The sequence below is a fragment of the Peromyscus leucopus genome, chromosome 5 (genome assembly GCF_004664715.2).
Source record: "Peromyscus leucopus breed LL Stock chromosome 5, UCI_PerLeu_2.1, whole genome shotgun sequence".
NCBI lineage: Eukaryota > Metazoa > Chordata > Mammalia > Rodentia > Cricetidae > Peromyscus > Peromyscus leucopus.
The window spans coordinates 58,724,406-58,744,151 of NC_051067.1; the positions used below are offsets into that span (position 1 = coordinate 58,724,406).

The following is a 19,746-nucleotide window of genomic DNA, read 5'->3' on the forward strand; positions in this document are numbered from 1 at the left end:
AAATAAAACTAAAATAAAATGAAATGATTAAAACCATTAACTCCAGACTGGGTGGGTGGCACTTCTCATCCCAGCACTCAAGGTGAAGGCAGAAGAACCTTGAGTTTGAGGTGAACACAGACCACAGAGCAATACCTCATCTCACAAAAGAATGGCTGAGGGTGTCACTCAGTGAGAGGGCACGTACCTAGTACATTCAAAGTCCTAGGTTTCATATCACAGTACAGGAGAGAGGGAGAGGGAGAGGGAGAGGGAGAGGGAGAGGGAGAGGGAGAGGGAGAGGGAGAGGGAGGGAAAAAGAGAGACTGATTGTTTTTATACACACACCAAGCATCCTTTTGTGATAAGGAATCAGTGAGGACTTAGGGTGAACATGTTAAGTGGCTTTGTCTCACTTCCTGCAGCTTATCTCTGAAAGTATTGTGTAGACAAAATTCTAAACAGTCAGTAAATAAGAAACACAGAGCCAAATACAGGGGCAATAACCGAAGAGATCAGAGAATTAGCAAAGAGCCACTGACTACCCTTTAGCTTACCACCAAGCTGTAGTTTCTCACAGGAGAGAGCGTCTTCCTGCCTAACCTGGGCTTGTATTGCTTTCCTGTTCTATCTTCTCATTGGCTTTAAGCCCAGCCACATGACTTCCTTGTCACTGCCTGTCTATACAGACCTCCAGGTCTCTATGGTTGGTACTGGGATTAAAGGCTCATGTCACCATGCTTGGCTGTGTTCTTGACGACACAGAGACTCTGTCATGTGATTGGATTAAGGGCATGTGCTACCACCGCTGGATTTCTGCTTATGGCTCACTATGTGACCTCACTATGTGACCTCTGATCTCCAGGCAAACTTTATTAACATACAAATAAAACCACATTTCAGCACAATTAAAATATCACCACAGTATTATTTGTGGCCCCAAATGATTTGCTATTTCTGTTTTGTTGATGATGATGCTCCTTATAGCCACACTCCTGAGTAGGGACTCTGTGTGGAAGATTAGTTAGTGTGCAGGGCTTGTACAGTGAATGGCTCCCAAGAACAGGGCATACTATGATGTCTAGCATATGAGCCATGCACACGGTTACTGTGCAGAGTAAAGCTTTTGCAGCAACAAGGACAAGACAGCCTATTTCAAAATGATCTTCCCAGTAAGACTACAAAGCTTCTTCCACATTTCTAGTCTGCTGTTTGATCCAATAAAAAGGCTGGCCTTGAATCAGACCATCCTGGGGTCAAACTCTTCCCACGTGACCATGAGCCATACACTGGAACATCTCTGGTCTCAATTATCCCACCTGCAATATGGGGTAATGGCTATAGAGTAGTTATATAAAGCAAGATACTCATAGGTAGACGGACATTCAACAAAGTCTAGCTAGTGTTTGGTCCATAAACTTTAGAATTTCAAGAATGTATTGTGGTGATATTTTATTTGTGCTTTAATAAATAAAGCTTGCCTGGAGATCAGAGAAAAAAAGCAAGCCATTTTAAGTAAACAAAGAAGTCAGGCAATGGTAGCACACACCCTTAATCCTATCACTTGGTAGGCAGGATCTCTGTGTATTCAATACCACACTGGAAACAGAGCCAAGTGTGGTGGCACATGCCTTAAATTCCAAAACTAGTTAACCATGGAGGTCTGGAGGTCTGTATAGACAGACAGGAATTGACAGAGCTGGGTAGGAAGAGGAAGTGATGAAGTTAAATGGAGAGAGCAAATCAGATGGCAGAATAGCAAGGCATATAGGCATGGGAAACAGGAAGCCTTGGCATTTGGAAGCTGCAGAGTTGGTGAGGTAGAGTTGGCTGGTGGCTTTCCCTATTTCCCTGGTCTAAGGCGTTCACCCCTATATTTGGCTCCATGTTTTTTATTTAAAAAGATCATTTAGAAATTCATCTACAATGTATAAAGTTGCCATGGAGATCTTCACCCTATTTCCAACCCTACCAAAAATTAAAGCCACACTGACTAGCTTAAGCATGGGTTCCATTCCATTTGCCTAGAAACACATCACTCCATTTGGCAGGACTGAGTGGATATTGTTGACCGATCTGATAGGATTTCAGTAAAGTAGGATGGCAGAAATAACGGTTGTCTCCCATAAAACAATTTTATTCAAGCAAACTGTCTTAGTGTTCTAGTGCTGTGAAGGAACACAATGAACACAGTAACTCTTGTAAAAGAAAGCATTTAATTGGGGCTTGCTTACAGTTTCAGAGGTTTAGTCTATTATGATCATGGCAGGGAGCATGGTGACACATAGGCAGACATGGTGCTGGAGAAGTAACTGAGAGTTCTACATCTGGATCCACAGGCAGCAGGAAGAGAGAGAGATACTTAGCTTGGGCATTGAAACCCAATGACACACTTCCTCCAAAAAGACCACACCTACTCCAACAAGGCCGCACTTCCTAATCCTTCTCAAGTAGTGCAACTCCCTGGTGACTAAGCATTCAAATATATGAACTTGGGTGAGGGGGGCATTCTTATTCAAAACATCACATTGTATTTATATAAAAAGAAAAAATTACCATAGTTGTTTTTCAAAGGAGCCGTTGTTCCAGTTTAACAACGCCCTCTAGTGCCCAGCTTTGACATAAATCATTGAGCCAAGTAGTGGTTGACCACTAGACATGAACTATATGGTGTGAAGGATGAAAAGAAATACTAGGAGTTAATGCTAATGCATGCCTGTAATCCTGCATTCTGGAGGCTGGGGCAAGAAGACCACAAATCCAAGGACAGCCTGGGCTACAAACTTAGATCCTGTCTCAAAAAACAATGACAGAAATCATCTTTCTTTTTATAATTTTGCTTACATTTTCCTTGTATATTTTCTAGTGGAAAATGACCCTCACTTCATCATTTACCTGCCAAAAAGCCAAAAGAATATTTGTTTCAATATTGACTCAGAACCTGGAAAAATTCTTAGCCTGGTGTCTGATCCAGAATCAGGTAACATAAAAGCAGATTATATTATATTTGAATTAACTATTTGCATGATGGCCATGCTTCCTTGTGACTACCTGGGATTCCTTTCTTTTTCAGCTTATTAGATATTTTAATTTTAAAAGTTTTATGATTGGTGAAAAATTAAATTATATATATTAAGCATTTCAAGTAATTATAGCTTAAAACATATTTTGAGCATGAGCTGTTATTTTCATTTAATTATTTTATAATAAATTAACTGTAAAATAAGATTTTACAAAGAAAAATATTGTACTATGAAAATTTTTTCCCAACTTGTCAAATTTTATAAATACAAATTGTGGTGCCCACATGTGGAGTACAAGAGAGAAAGCATCTTTTCTTTGACAGGGATTTTAGTCAATGGTCAGCTTATTGGTGCCAAGAAGGCAGAGAATGGAAAACTAAAAACCTACTTTGGAAAATTGGGATTTTATTTCCAAAAAGAAGACATGAAAATAGAAATCAGCACAGAGACAATCACCCTGAGCTATGGTTCTTTTACATCTCGCTTGTCCTGGTCTGATACAGCTCGTCTTGGGAATCAGAGGCAAGTATTATTCCATGTTGGTTCCCATGTGCCCTTGGAACATGGCTGCAGAAGCCAGCCCAGGCTCAGCATCAGCAGAGAACAGTCATCATTTTAAATACAAGGAAGTTGAGGTTAGGGGAAGTTGTTCTCATCTACTGCTATCCCCATGCCAGGAATTGTTTTCAAAGCTCACTGTGCCTTAGTGACAAGCCACAGTACATGGCATACAGTAAGTGCTCAATACATGTGTGTAATGCATCAGTAAGCAGATCCATCATGTGTAGGTGACTACATCAGAATCATACATCAGCAGTATGGTTGCAGTTTATGCAAGAGTGCTTTCCCATTAGGACCTGCTCACTGATTGTTATAGACATGCATTATCCCATAGCACCGACATGGTGACATTCTCAATGGCGAGTCTATATTAGGCCCGACAATGACTTGCTTAAAAAAATGTCTGTTCTGAGTCTCGCAAGATGGCTCAGTGTGTAAAGGCACTTGCTGCTGAGATTGATTACCCAAATGGATGGAGAGAACAAATCTTTGCAAGTTGTCCTCTTCTGACATGCACTAGTGTACTGTAAAACACACACATGCATACATGCATGAGCACACACACTCAGAAAATAATTTAACATTTAATAAGATGTCTGTTCTGGATTCATCTAGAATCTATGTTGACTTTCACATAGGGTGCTTATCTCCGTGAAGAAGGGAAAATCTGTGACTCTGACCGTGGATAAGGAGATGTTCTTTTCCGTTCTGCTGCATCATGTGTGGAAGAAGCATCCAGTCAATGTGGACTTTCTGGGGATCTACATCCCCCCCACAAACAAGTTTTCACCCGGTGCACATGGACTCTTAGGTAAAGCATCTCAACCATTGGACATGTAAGCAGTGACTCTGACAACTGTGGTTAGGTGGGAAGGTGGTTGATAGGTGTGGCACACGCCTTTAATCCCAGCGAGGGGAGGCAGAGGTATGCAGATCTCCATGAGTTCAAGGCCAGCCTGGGCTACAGAGTGAGTTCCGGGACGGCCAAGGCAACACAGAGAAACTCTGTCTGGGGAAAGAAAAAGAAAAGAAAAAGAAAAAGCTGGGAAGGTGGCAGGTACGGCTATGGAACACAGGGCCCGACACAGCAGGGTGACTGGGGAATGCAACGGCCAAGGCCATCTGCCCAGTGACACTAATGTGGAAAGACAAGCAACAAAACAGGTTATGAATTATGCCAAGACTTTTTTTCTGTGCCTGAGGAGAGGTGACTTGGCTTAGGAGGTCTGTGACAAGCAGACTCAGTGACATGCTGGGATTTTAAGAAGGGTTCAGGTGTAAGCATTGTGGCGTCACAAAGCTCCCTATGCCTATGATGTGAGCTGCACTCTCCAAGGCCTACCTTCTCTGCTGCCATCAGAGGGGCAGCACTGCACTGATGGTCTGGTAGACCAGCATCAAGTAAAAAGGGAGTCTAGAGGGAGGACCGAACTGTCACTTGAACTCCAGGATTCCATGTAAATTAATGTCTGTGCTCCGTGTCATTAGGTCAGTTCATGAATGAGCCAGAGGTCCATATCTTCAATGAGAGAGCAGGAAAAGATCCCGGGAAACCAGAGGCAAGCATGGAAGTGAAAGGTCATAAGCTGACCGTCACCAGGTAGGCCTCGGATGCGTAAGAAAAGGAACTGGAGCCGCTGTCCAACTGCACACGTCGCTGACAATAGACATATATACAATATTAGCCAAAGGACACTTCGGAGAGCTCAGATGAAATGCAGACAATGACACATGTATGTGCACACACGTCATGAAATGCCAAAAAGAATAATCTAGTGCTCTCATCTGCATGTTAGAACCCTTCAGTCAGGAACTGAGTAATTGAAGATGTTGAGCAAAGGAAAAGGTCACAAAATATCCAGGAAGCACAGGGCCAGAAAAGGCATGCATATTTTATGTAAGGGCTTCTTGAATATGGATATACTGAGTCTCCTGGGGGTAGTGTTTCTTACATGCTTCCATCCATATGCTTCACTTCAAAGCGGGAATTTAGCATTCTGAGTATAAATGACAACTCTTTAGATATTCCTCCCCTTTCTTGTTCAGTTGTCTCCCTCATGCTTACAATCACTTTAAAGCATTTTTTATCTTTTTGATAGTTTATAAAAGTTTTCCTTATTAAAAATAACAGTACAGAAATGCTATTATCGTCCACATAATTAAAATGTAACTTTACAGTGATAATTAAATCACAAAATTAGTTATATGTCACCATGATACAGACACATGAACTAAAATGGTGGAGTCTGAGTACACCACCCAAATGGTATTGGCTTACCAGATAGAAAACAATGAGTTCTTAATAGACACCAGTAAGCATGGAGAAATGGTGAGACCACTTAGCAACTGCCTTACATCATAGGCAGACATCTTTTCTATGACAAAACACAACAGACCATCTTTTCCATGACAAAAGGCAAACACTGAGCCTTTTCACAAACTCCTGTGACATTTCCGATGAGCAAATGAAACTGAACGGCCCCACTCCATCCCTTTAAGACTCACTGATGGCAACGTGTCGTATTTTTAAAATTTTAGCTTCTTCATCCTCTAAGGGGAAGACTTGAATTTGTTCATAAATAGCTGGCATCACTCTTAACTAAAACATATCCATAAACAGAGGCGGTGCCTCGGCTAGCACAGACTAGCCTACAGCACTGTTTTATTTAGCCTTCCTCTTGTTTACTATTCACTGCCACTGTTACCTGGGTGGAAGGAGCCCTATAGGCCAGCTTCTATAGGACTAATTGTCTGAGGACACACTGGCTACTCTCTGATCTTCTAGCACCAACCCCTAGACACTGACACCGACACCTCTTAACTTGGGGGGCAGGGAAGGAGTAGGGGGTGGGTAGAGAGAGAGGAAAGGCACAAAGAAAAGGGAAGAGTCTACTTGTTCCAGCTGTGCCTTGTTCCTGTGTTGGCTTTTCCCTAAGCATAGACGCCATTTTCCTTTCAGAGGCTTACAGAAGGACTACAGGACAGATATTGTGTTTGGAACAGATGTCCCCTGCTGGTTTGTGCACAACAGTGGGAAAGGTTTCATCGACGGACACTACAAGGATTACTTCGTACCTCAGCTCTACAGCTTTCTCAAACGGCATTAAGGGTTTGTGGTTTTGGAAATTGTATATGTACATTTTCTCCCTGACCCTTTTGGCAGTTTTCCTCAGCTCCAGCAACTCAAAACAAACCCAGATGTTAGAGTGGTCTAAAAGGCCTGCTAAGAAAATAAACATTTGCAAAGAAGTCTCAGGAGTCTGTTTCCAGATGATGTGTGTTAATCAAGGTGACACCCAGGAAGTGGGTGGTGAGTCAAGCTGCCACTGAGACCAACCCCAGAAGCTGGTGTTTACTGTGAAAACCCATCTACTGTTGAATGTCACCTCAGCCTTGAGATTAAGCACACACTTGCTGTTAGTACATAGGAGGGTTAACTATGAGACTTTGGGTGAATACTGACAATAAACAGGGGACATTACTTCTTCGTAGCCGCTTCATAACAGAGATTTACACTGAACTTCTGGGCTGCAGGGATAGCACTGTCAAAACTAGATAGATATTTATGTGCAAAACTCAAGAGTAACAGTTATATAGAATAGTTCCATAGAGGTGTTCTGTAAAATCAATCTCATACGTGTAACTCGTGACCAACCTTTAAAAGTTGATGTTTCAACATGCATCACTTATAAAAGTAACTTTATCAGTAACTGTCATATGTAATCCCTCTTGAGACCAGACATATGTTGATTGATTCCATTTTAAATGAATAACCAACCTTGGATTTCAAACAGGCCCAACAACTTGGCGGGGACAGTTGGAAACGAGCAGCTTTCTTCCTAGGTAAGCCTGTGCATTCTTTAGAGGATCCTGGGAACAACCATAACTTGATATTTAGTTACATACAGTAGGAACAACTGAGATCTCAGCTGACTAATATTGACCTGCTATTTGTGAGACATAGTAGCTATCTTTTGGTCTCATGTGGCCTGTGTTCACAAGCTTGGACCATGTATCCATCACACAGTTACCATTAAACCAATTCAATTAAATGTGAATTTTATCTTAATGGGAAAACTTAACTGAGAAAAAAAAAATCTAAAAACTAAGAAAAAAAAGTCTAAGCTGAGATTATACCTGAGTAACAAGTTGTTGGTTTTTTTTTTTCAAAGTTTTAAAGACTGTTTTAAAATGACTATAAACTAAGTCAGTTTTCTTTAGGGTAAAGACTGGAAATGCAAAGGTCTGGAGAGTTGGTACAGCAGTGAAGAGCATTTTCTGCTTTTGCAGTGTGGGTCCAAGTTCAGTTCTCAGTACCCACGTGGCAGCTCACACTCATCTGTAACCCCAATTCCAGGTCCAATGCCCTCTTCTGACCTGTGCAGAGTTCTGACACACGTGGTGCACACACAAATACTTACACACACACCATATAGTTTTTTAAAACATAAATGAAGAAAAAGACCTAAATTAATAGAATTAAGCAGTATCTTATTAAATGTACGTGTGTGTGTATGTGTGTGTAAAAATTGTAGCCTGAGTGCCTGGTTCTCAAGCATGAACTTTGTAAATGACAACATCATGACCCAATTGTCATGGAAAATAAAAGAACCTATGTTCTCACAACCTATGGGCCACCAGTTAGGCACCCTTAGACCTAATGAATGTTCCAAGGCAGTTCTTTCTCCAATATGGTCCAGAGGAACCAAAGGTTGGACACAAAAGCGACTGAAAGATTTCTTTATGTGTATGGGTGTTTGTCAGGCATGGACATCTGTTCGGCATGTCATGCACTGGCCGTAGGAGGGCACAGGATCCAGGACTGGAGTTACAGATGGTTGTGAGCCACCATGTGGGTGCTGGGAATGTAAAGTGGGTTCTCTGGAAGAAAAGTCAGTACTCTACTGCTGAGCCACCTCGACAGACTCTAATAATAAAATAAAGTGACATCTTTCACTGGTCATTTTTAGCATGAGATAAGTGACTCTAATGAGTCATCAGAATGAAGGTCAATCTTGCCTGATTAGAAACACACAGACACTAATGTGATAAAAGAATTTGCTATTTTTTTTTTCAAATTGTCTTACATGAAACACTTTACTAAGGTATTCTTTAATGATGGCAAAAAACCATCATGGGGTATTGGTGGAGGTATTAAGGCAACTCTACATAGTTAAAAGGGAGATTTATTTTGTGGAGTAACTTACAAGTAAAGGGATAGGTTACAGGGTCCGGGAAAGGTGTAGCGCAGTCCAGCGGTGTTCTCTGGAGAACTCTGCTCTGTCTACCTCCAGTGTCTAGGATCCAGGAACCAAGAGAGCCGGCACATCCGGATCTCAGGTCTTAAGTGCTCCTGTCTCGGCCCCGCCTTGTAGGCATAACAGTTACCAAAGCCTCAATGGGGGTAGTTCTTCCAGGTCAAAGCTGGAACAGCTACCCACTACAATGGGGGTCTTATGAAAGAAAAAGGAACAAAGATAAAATGACAGTTTTGACACTTAAAAAAACATTAGATTTCATTATAAATTTACTCAAACTATCCAGTAGTATTTAAATAGATCCACTTTTTATACAAAACAAATCCCCTAACACAGTAGAGTTACATAGTACCTTGACTAACACCAATTTGATGCTTTACGATTTCAATGTATTGTTAACCAATTTCCAAGCTCAAGCAAGTTTAGATATGTCTTCATACTGAATCCCTTCCACTCTGCGTCCTTTCAAAGGTCCGGTTTCAATGACTATGGTGGCTGAAAAGGTCTTTTCATTGATGGATTCCAGGGTGCCTTCATTCCCCCTGTAGCCACCGTTCAAAACTAGAATTCTTTTCCCCGGTGCTGGAATGACAGTCTCTAAATGAGTCTGGTCCAGTTTCAGCCTGTCTCCAGAGTCAATCATCTTTACCACAGCTGTGTATCTGTCAATCACTTCCTTAACAACACCCTTCTTCTTGTGGTATTTCTCTCCGAGTTTCTTGGTTATAATTTTCACAACGATTCCAGGCTGTAGCCAGGCGTCTGTTCGCGCAGTTCTTTTCTTTTCCTCTTCTAGCTCCATGATTTCGTCCAGTGCGGACTTCTTTTTCTTCTTTGCGGGCTGAGCCGAGCTCTGGGAAGACTCTTTCCGCCTCACGGAGGCTGCACTTCCCAGCGTCTTCAGTGCATTTGGTCCCAAAGAGCTTGACTTGGACGATGTTGCTCCTGCTGAGCTACCTGCTCCTTTATTTAGATTGAATGTAACTTTTTCTTCATCATTTTCTCGGCTCAATTCTGTAAAAACAGGCGTCTCCTGCTCTTTTCCTTCCAGACCTCTTCTCACCTGCTCCTCAATGAACTTGGCAGTCTTTTCTTCATCGTCAAGATCCTGCTTCTTCTTTTTTTCTAACTCCAGTTGCCGGCGAATGGTTTCCGGGTCTCTGTCTATGTACTGAATGTACCAACCTTTTGGTGTCTCGTCCACTTTACACAACCCTTGGGGGGAGAAAACCAACATGACTTCGTGTACATCCAAAGTAAACTACAAGCACAGTGTGTTCCATCTCTGCACATTCAGTGACTACAATCAAGTGTCCTCAAACACAAAGCCCTGAAACACAGGGCAATTTCTTCACTTCCATGCTTATATAGCTACGCTCAGGTAACAGCTAAGCAAGAGCTGCCGAAGGAATTACTTTAGGAACAACTGTTCAACTACAACAGAGTCCTTACTGTCCAATGAACACAGAATGATCTGTTAACTTAATAAAGTGGCACTCTAAATGAGCTAAATATTGACACCAAATTTCTCCTGTCTTCCTAATTTCTCATCGTATGAAGTTCAGAAACAGAAAAAGAACAACTAAATGCTTTGCCCTTTAAACAGACTCTGCTGATTTCTCGTTATAGTTACCCCTGCCCCTTGCTCCTCCTTTGCCTCATCTTGTGGCTTTGTTCCATCACGTGCTCCCTGACATGATGCTCTCCCTCACTACAGGCCCAGAGGCAGAGGAGCCAAGTGACATGAACTCAATTCTCAGAAACTGTGAGTCAAAAATCAACTTTCTCAGGCATTTTGTCACAGTGATGAAAAGTGCCTGAAGCAGAATGCCTCGGGCACTGTCACAGAAGTCCTCAAGCTGGCCACTTCGGATCCAAAGTCCTCAAGCTGGCCACTTCGGATCCAAAGCCTGCAAGCCCAGTCCCTGGGAAGCAGAGGCAGGAGGGTCACAAGTTCCAATGCAGCCTGGGCTATATTAAGACCCAGTTTCAAAAACTAAAAATGACCAGAGTGGCATATAACAAACTTAACCATGGAATTCTTGCTTCCCCTCCTGCTTTCCTAATTTCCCTACAGACCTTACTTTCCATAAAATCAGAGAGAAGCTGACAATGATTTCTCTCCTAGAAATAAAGCCACAGAACACTAGTTCCACTGTTCTCTCCTCACCCTCTCTGCCCAGCCACTTGGTAAAGTCGGTCAGCGTCTCCCACTGAGTGGCGTTCATATGGATGTGCTCTCGATGGCTGATGTACTCATTGTAGACAATGTTGTTGTGGACTCTCTTAGTGCCTAAAAACAAAATGTGACACTGTTGAGCCTGAAAAAAACCCACACAATTATGAAATTGTTATTTACGCAATATTTAAGATGTTTACCAAAGCGTCTCCTCAAAAGTTCCAAAAAGTCATTTCGGAATTCCCTAGTGAAGAAAGAAAGGAAAATATTAAGGTACTTGCTACAAATATAAAGCGCTATCTTAAGTTTAAGCCATCATAAACTTTAGTGACCAAACGTCACATCAACCACCTATGTTACCATATGCCATAAACCTTTAAAGTGAACAGAGAAAGAACTGCAAAGATCAGTCTGGAGTTGAAATGTGGCTTTAGTAAAGCAGCCATGGTGAAAGCTGGCACATGTCTTTAGAGAAGGTTGACCATAGGATCTTTGTGGTAATGACTAGGGCATAATAATACCACCCTGGCCACACAAGCAAATGACATATCTTAACCTTCAAGCAGTTCCCATAAAGTCAACTAACAAAGGAAATGTAACAAAATATCATAAATAAATTTGAGGGTATTGCCAGAGGGGATTTTAATAGGGACAGTGAAATATAATTCAAAGGTCAAAAAGGAAGGCCATTCCTTGTTAACAGTGCCATGAACACAGGGTGTGTCTGAAAGATGACTCTTAACCTACTTTGGCTGGAATTTAGGATGACAATGAGGGTGAGCAGAGGCAGAATGACACTAGAGAGAAGATGTGGCTTGAATATGGGCTCTGATCTAAATTTTTGAATCTTGAATGTCATGCTATACAGATCTAATTTTCAGAAAGCAACAGAAAAGCATTTCCAACCCAAATAACTTAGGTTTGAAAAATTAATTAAACACTGTAATTTGAAAGATAACCATGGTTTATACAGCCATAAAGGAAATAAAGAGGCTGAAAAGATGGTTCAGCCAATAACACCAGTGGCTGCTCCCCATGAGGACCCAGGTTTGATTCCCAGCAACCACATAGCTGCTCACAACTGCCTTTGACTCCAGCCCCAGGTGATTCAACACCCTCTTCTAGTCTCCACACAGGCAAAAAACTCATACACATAAAATAAGTAATTTTTAAATAGAAATGAAATCATAACATTTGCAAGGAAAAAAGGATAGAAATAGAAATCATGATGTTAAGTAAGCTAGATCATAAAGACAAATATGTTATCTCTCATATGTGAAACCTAGATTTAAAATTGTGTGTGTGTGTGTAATGAAACCTGAAGGGGATCATGAGAGAGGATGACAAGAGATCTTAAAGGAGAGAAGAAAGAGGGTAATAGAATCCATGTGGCCTGCAAACAGAAGAGTAGCATTACTTGGGGGAAGGAAGGGATGAGACAAGTAGTGGAGAAGGACAGGAAGGGAGGGGATGCCAGCAGGGGAATTATGAATTATGAAACAGTATAATAACATGTTTGAAAATGTTATGATGAAACTCACTACTTTGCATGCTAACTTAAAAAAAATTTAATCTGTATTCAAACCATGACAGGAGAAGGATGGGAGGGAGGGAGGAAGAGAGGAAAGAAGGGAAGCAGGGAGGGAGGGAGGAAGGGAGAAAATCTTGGTCGACAACAGAGAATAGCAATTCTCAAATGATGTTCCCCCAAGCCAGCAGCACACTATCATTTGGGAATGTTACAGAAATGTACAATCTCTGACCCCATCCAAGATCTCCTGAATGAGAAGCCAGGTGCGGGTTCTGCCATCACTCTAAATCTAAGCTAATCCTGTACACACAACTGTTTGTAGAACACTGGGTAGAAAAGAACAACAGTGAGGAATCGTGAAATGAGAGATGCTGGGAACCACTACTAGGGCAGAAAGAGTGGGAAGGACCTAAGTTTGAAGGGCATCACACAGACTAGGTAAGAGGTTCCGAGTGGACTGGAGTTCTATTAGCTGACAACGAGGTCTGGTGGGTAACATTCTGAGTTAAACTTCAGAAATGCTGCCTCCAGGTCTGGAGAGATCAGTGGTTTAGAGCACTTGTTGCTCTTGGAAAGGACCCAGGTTCGATTACCGACTCACAACCATCCTAATTCCAGTTCCAGGAGATCTATTGCCCTCTTCTGGCCTCCATGTACCTACCACTCATGGTACACATACATACATGCAGGCAAAACATTCATACATGTAAAATAAACTTTTAAAAATAAAAATCAAAGAAATGTGATTGTGAACTAGCTTTCAGAAAAGCAGAGCTTTTCTGTCAAGGAAAAAAATCATCTGTAACTTAGGACAAATGGCAGAAAAGAACGTCAAGAACGGGGGTTAGGAGACACCTACCAAAAAGGCAACAGTTAAAAAATGTGACTTATGGTGACTGTGGGACGAGACAAAAAGATCAGAGAATCATCCTGAAGAACTTTCTGGTATTTGAGGAGCTACGAGAAGGAAGAAGGAGGAAAAGGAAGAAGAAGGAAGGCGGCCATGGAAGAACCCACAAGAGAGAAGCATGTCAGTGAAAGGTTACAAGCATTAGCCACTGAAGACAGACCAAGGACGACGAGGATGGGGAAAAGCCACAAGTGACTTCAAGAGACTGAAGGACAGACAGGAGGCAGTGTCATGAACAGGAGGTAGAAAGCAGGTAAAGGCAGGAAGTGTCTAGCACTTGTCACAATGTTCTTTCCCGGTGTGTGGCCTGAGCATCTGGTGGTACTCAGGATGGTTTTAGGTAGTTCACAGACTAAACTAATTTTACCTTTGTCATTGTGGTGTTTTGCAGTGATAAGATTAAAAGCAATGGAAAGAAAATGGGCTTCGTGGTAGACACATATCATACCAGCACTAAGGAGGCTCAGGTAAGAGGACAGATCTGAATCAGAGACCAGCCTGTACTACAGAGTGAGTACCGAGTCAGTCAGAACTACATAATAAGACCCTGTTTCAAAACACAAATGAATGCATGCATAAATATTCTGAAGATGGAAGGTAAACCAACCAGCAGCTTAGCATACAGACAAGGTCACAGGTAGTGATCTCAAGCTATCTGACAATGATGTATTCTGTGACACCACACCAATCACTGAAAAACAACACTGGCTTTATCCAAAATGTCCCCATCGAGCAGTAAAATTTGTTGGTTGTATTAAATCACAGCCTTCAAATCACCTTGCTAACAGTCCATGATAAAATGAAAATTACAGATGAACTACCACCACTGTGCATCACAGCTGCTGTGAGAAAAGCACCGTGCAATTGAGCTGTGAGTTGAATACCTTTTCTCATGGGACATAAAAGACAAAAAGACATAAACTACCATTATTCCAAACTGGGCATTTGGCAGACACGTCCTCAAAAGTAAGACTGCTGAGTTGGGTAAAAGAACAGGCAATGTGCTGCCAATGATGAGATTGGAGCTCCTGAGTCATGATTAGAATTCTGGCAAGTAGAACCTGCCACTGTGAGCTCAACATACCTCTCAAAGTCAGAGCTGTTTTGACAACATCTGTGCTATTAATGAGTACCATCAGATGACACTGTATAGTATGTGGGGTCACTATTTGAAAGCAAAGTATTTGTAACTCAGTTAACTGATATTTTTCAAGAGACTCACATGTATTACAAGACCACGCATATGTATAAGATCCATGCAAAAAGTAGACCAGTGTATTTTAATTCAACAGAATATGCATGTCCTGCTTTCAGAGTCTGTATTAGAACTACTCTAAGAAGCTTGCGCACACTCTATCTCAATGCACTATCAAAGAACAATTTAACTTCTTTGGAAAGATCCTAGAGTGCTTCCCCTTCTAACAAACCATCTATGGCAAAGCTGAACTTCCTTTATATTCCTCAATCGAAACATTTTAACAGACTAAATGTGGAAGCAAGGTGAGCATTCAGCTGCCTATTAAGCAAGATATTGAAGAGATTTGCAAAAATGTAAAATACATGTTTTTGTATTCGGAAAATATAGTATGTTGCTTTGGTTTGTTTTTGTGGTTTGTTTGTTTGTTTGTTTTTTTTAATTAAAAATCTCAGCCAGTTGTGATGGAACATACCTGTAATTACAGCATTTGTGGGGCTGAGGCAAGAACATTGTGAGTTTAAGACTAACCTTTGCTACATAGTGAGATCCTGTCTTAAATCAAGGAAAAAAAAAGAGAGACCCTATCGAGTGTAAGTACATATGCATTCTGTGTATGTATGGAGGCCAGAGATCAACTAAATGTCTTTCTTGATTGCTCTTCATTTTATTTATTGAGGCAGGATCTCTTGCTAAACCAAGAGCTCACCAATTTAGCTAGTCTAGCTAGTGGCTTGCCCCAGAGATCCACTGTCTCTGCCTTCTGAACATTGGGATTATGTTTGGTTTCTATGATGATGCTGCAGATTGCAACTCAAATGTGTATGGCAAGTACTTTATCCTCTGAGTCCTCTCCCAAGTCCCCGTTATATTTGAACATAGGGTAAATGTATTAGTATTTTTAAATAGACTAATAAATATTTGTAATTTTTTTAGATTTAATTTCAAATGTTGACACATATAACTCATAGAGACAAAAGCCCTTTAGAATCTTCAAACATATGTATAAAGGGATCCTCAGAAAATATCTAGAAGTTTGAAAAAAAAAAAAAAAAGACTAGCACTGCTAATAATCAACAGAAAATCATTTTTAGTACTAGACACGCTTCTGAGCCCTTTAAAAACATTAGGCCTCTCACTCTTCTTCCGGTCCTATGCAGGAGCCTGCCAGGTGGGTCAGGGTGACACTTGAGTGCCATCATACCCATGAGAATACTAAAGCACAGAAACACTCCTCAGGAAGCTTATCCCAGGGCGCCACCTCAAAACCCCTGCAAGGGGAAAGATGTGAGGCTGGGCAGTGCTGAACTGAAAGGAAGGAAGGACAGTTCTAAGATACACTTTGGTCACAGTGGCATACTGTTCTTAATTTCAAAAGAAGACAAAGACTGAGCACAGAAAGACTCCAGCCATCTCAACACATCAGGGACAACAGATCTCCTACGTAAAATACTAAGCACTTCCAAAATTACATGGCCAACTGAGTAACATTTAAGAGGTAAGAATGTCTTTGAGGTACTTACTCTGAAAAATAATCCATGAACTGCTGAGGGTTTTCTGAAGCCAGCAACAGTTGTCTTTGATGAGATTCAGACATACAGTGGCACTTAAAGCCATTCTACAGAAAAAAATGTGAAGTAGTTAAACTCTCATCTACATATCACAGCACTCTCCTGAGTAGTTCCTTAAGCCTGCAAATGCATTCTTTAATTAATTAAAATTAATTTAATTTAAAAAATTCTTTTTTAACTTTTAAAATTATGCATGGGTGTTTTGCCTGCATGTATACCTGTGGACCACCTTATGTGTTGTGTCTGTGGGGGTCAGACTATTGGATCCACTGTAACAGGAGTTACAGACAGTAGGGTGCTGGAAATAGAACCTTGGTTCTCTGGAAGAGTAGCCAGTGCTCTTAACCATTGAGCCATTCTCCAGTCCTGATAAATTATTTTTACAAAATCAAATCACTAGCTCTAACCACACTCTAGTGTGAGTGTGTGTGTGTAGACCATAGGTGGGTGGGTAGCAGGTCCTATTGCTCTCCAGCTACTTCTTTTGAGATGGGATCTCTCATGGAACCTGGAGCTCACAGGTTCAGGAAGATTAGCCACCAAGTAAGCTCCAGGGATCCTCTTGCTTCTGCCTCCCTTAATTAGTTTACACAGGTACTGGTGATCCAAATGCAGGTCCTCACACATGCGTGGGGGATACTGCACTAACTGAGACCTTTCTGCAGGCCTGTTTTGCATTTTGCTTGCCACAGAGCTGAGTCTTGCAACCCTGCCAATTACAGAGCAGTCAAGGTCAAGAGATGGAAAGTGGTGCTGTAAAATAGCCATTTATAATGCTGCCAGACACCGACTTCACGACTTCATGGTGGGGATTGAATAGTTTTTACTGAGCATCTGCTTCTTAGCAAGATCCTGGAGGGATGCAATGAAACAAAAAATGATGTCTCTGATTTCCCCTACAGACACTCTTTTCTCTTATTTTCTTCTACTTTAGTTTATTATCCAAAAGACCTATTACTTAAATTTTGTTAACTGTATTATAGCTATACTTTTTAAGACTATTAAAAAAAAAAAGCAAGCTAAGGCTAGAAATGGTTCAGTGGTTAAGAGAACCCGCTGCTCTTGCCAAGGACCTAAAGTTCAGTTCAGTTCCCAGCACCTACATCAGGCTGCTCACAACACTCTCTGTAACATTCACAAGGTTACAGCCCCAGGGGACCCAGCACCTCTTCTAACATTCACAAACAAATAAAAACTTAAAAACAACATATATGTCTTGGTATATTTCTTCTACCTTATCTGAACCTGAAATTTCAATAGTACATACGTAGCTCTTGCAGAGGTCCTGAGTTCAATTCCCAGCAACCACATGGTGGCTCACAACCACCTATAACAGGATCTGATGGCCTCTTCTGTCTGATGCCTTCTCCTGTCATGCAGGCATACATGCAAATAGAACACTCATATGCATAAATAATTTTTTAAACAGCATACATGCAAATAGAGCACTCATATACATATACTTTCCTCTATCTAAGAGTAAGAACCAACAGATTGATGCTCTGAAATTCTGCCTGTTTGTCTAGCTTGTCAACACCTTTTTTTTTTTTTTTTTTTTTTGAGACAGGGTCTCACTGTGTTAGTACATCCTGGCCTGAAACTTGTGATCTTCCCATCTCTGCCTCTGAAGTGCTGAAATCAGAAGCATGTGCCACCACACCTGCACCTACTTGATTATCCTCAGATGTTATTCTGAAATTAAGTTCTCATGAGAAGAAGATAAATGACTAGTTCTGGTAATTGCCAGTTTTCTTTGTCAGGTTCTTCTGATTGTGGCTGTCTGTCCTTGGGTAAATTCGCTGCCTTCCCTATTTCAAAGGTGGTCAAGGGAAGGAGGATGTTGGCTCTTACAGTTCTCTTTTCTGTTCCTATCTTGCAATGCGGGAAAACTGAGAAGGAAGAAGCCAAGGCCCATGACATCTATCCCTTCCACCCTTCCCAATCCATTCCTTCATGTTTCTACAATTTAGTAACATTTTGTTTCCCTTTTTATATATATTTTGTTACCAAACTGCTTTTGAAGTAAAATTGAAATAACCATTTCTTTCAGGTAGTGCACAAATTAGGCAAAAATTATAGGTGGCCCATGGACAAATAAAAGATTAAGAAATGACTGACTGTAAGTAAGCCAGAGGTTTGAAGCTGGGCGGTGGTGGCGAACACCTTTAATCTCAGCACTCAGGAGGAAGAGGCAGGCGGATCTCTGTGAGTTCGAGGCTAGCCTGGTCTACAAAGAGAGTTAGGAAAGGTGCAAAGGAAAAACCTTGTCTCGAAAAAAAAAAAACAAAAAAGAAGGAGGAGGAGGAGAAGGAGGAGGTAACAGCGAGCCAGTAAGAAAAGGTGCTCACTGCAAAACATTGACAACCTGATTTCAATCCCCAGGGCCCTTAAGCTGGAAGGAAATAACCAACTACAAGTTGTTGTCGAAGCTTCTGGAGTCCTTTGGACTTAATTCTATTCGTGATGGCCTTTGACCCCCATATGTGTGTGTGACTTGTGCGCCCTCAAGAGGCATCAGTGGGCATCTGTAGACATTTGGTGACACACACTCATCAAAATAAAATAATAGTCGGGCGGTGGTGGCTCACACCTTTAATCCCAGCACTCAGGAGGCAGAGGCAAGCGGATCTCTGTGAGTTTGAGGCCAGCCTGGTCTATAGAGTGAGTTCCAGGACAGCCAAGAAACCCTGTCTCGAAAAATCAAAACAAAAGGACCCCCCCCAAAAAAAAGATAATATAAATGGGCGGGGGGGGGGGCAGGCATAAGGAAGTAGTTCAGTGGTAGAGCATTTGCCAGGCATGTGTAAGACCCTGCAGCACTGCTTAATAAACAAGGTTCCTGGTCCCCACCACCACTACCTGGAACTGGAGTATACTATACAATTTACTATAAAATATTTCAGACAAAAAGTAAGTATCGTAAAACATTTAAAGTTAACTTCTAGTTGCTATGGAATGCAAGCTTGTACCTTTCTGAAATCAACATACTGAAACTCTAACCCCCATAGGATGGTAGTAGCAAGCGGGAACTTGGGGAGATAATTACGTTTAAGTCATGCGAAGACCCAGTCTCAAACAAAACAAAACAAAACGCAGTGACAACCTTACAGCAGATACAAGTATTACCTCCACTTTACCAATAAAAGGAAACTTTACTTGCCCAAGTCCATGGCAATCAGCGCCTATCTGGGATTATTTCTGGCGGAGTTGGAGGGCCGCGCGAAGGGCGGCGAGGGTCACAGACCTCTTGCGCCCGGCTGGGGAAGACTGCGCGGAAAAGCGCTCCGTGTCGGGGCGCAGCGTCGGAGTAGGGTACCGGCGTCGCGGTCGGGGGTCGCGGCCACCCTGAGCCACTTACCTCGTCACGGCATTGTTTCTGGCACATCTGGCAGTACCAGCGAAGCTTCTGGAGTCCTTTGGACTTAATTCTATTCGCGATGGCCTTGGGGCTCAGAAAATCCGACTTGCCCATGATGACCCAAAAGCGCTACAACGCTCAAGCAGCCGGAAGCGGAACTGGATCGGCTGGGGGGGGGCAG

The 19,746-nt window shown here is 41.8% G+C and overlaps 2 protein-coding genes across 2 annotated transcripts in view; one reads left to right on the plus strand and one right to left on the minus strand.

Annotated features, from left to right (window-relative positions):
- Itih2 (inter-alpha-trypsin inhibitor heavy chain 2) overlaps positions 1–6,812 on the plus strand; it is a 37,608-nt gene extending 30,796 nt beyond the window's left edge. Inside the window, exons 17-21 of the mRNA XM_028891511.2 lie at positions 2,846–2,959; positions 3,326–3,524; positions 4,202–4,374; positions 5,052–5,163; positions 6,523–6,812. Of these exons, the coding sequence (XP_028747344.1) occupies positions 2,846–2,959; positions 3,326–3,524; positions 4,202–4,374; positions 5,052–5,163; positions 6,523–6,670 (746 nt within the window). The 3' untranslated portion in view covers positions 6,671–6,812. The remainder of the gene's footprint in view (positions 1–2,845; positions 2,960–3,325; positions 3,525–4,201; positions 4,375–5,051; positions 5,164–6,522) is intronic.
- Positions 6,813–9,052: 2,240 nt separating this feature from the next.
- Kin (Kin17 DNA and RNA binding protein) lies at positions 9,053–19,739 on the minus strand. The gene is made up of 5 exons (XM_028891523.2): positions 19,566–19,739; positions 16,160–16,254; positions 11,201–11,244; positions 10,992–11,114; positions 9,053–10,036 (listed from the first exon to the last, which is right to left on the minus strand). The coding sequence occupies exons 1-5, from the start codon at positions 19,677–19,679 to the stop codon at positions 9,234–9,236; spliced, it is 1,179 nt and encodes a 392-aa protein (XP_028747356.1). The 5' UTR covers positions 19,680–19,739; the 3' UTR covers positions 9,053–9,233.
- Between the last annotated feature and the right edge of the window lie 7 nt (positions 19,740–19,746).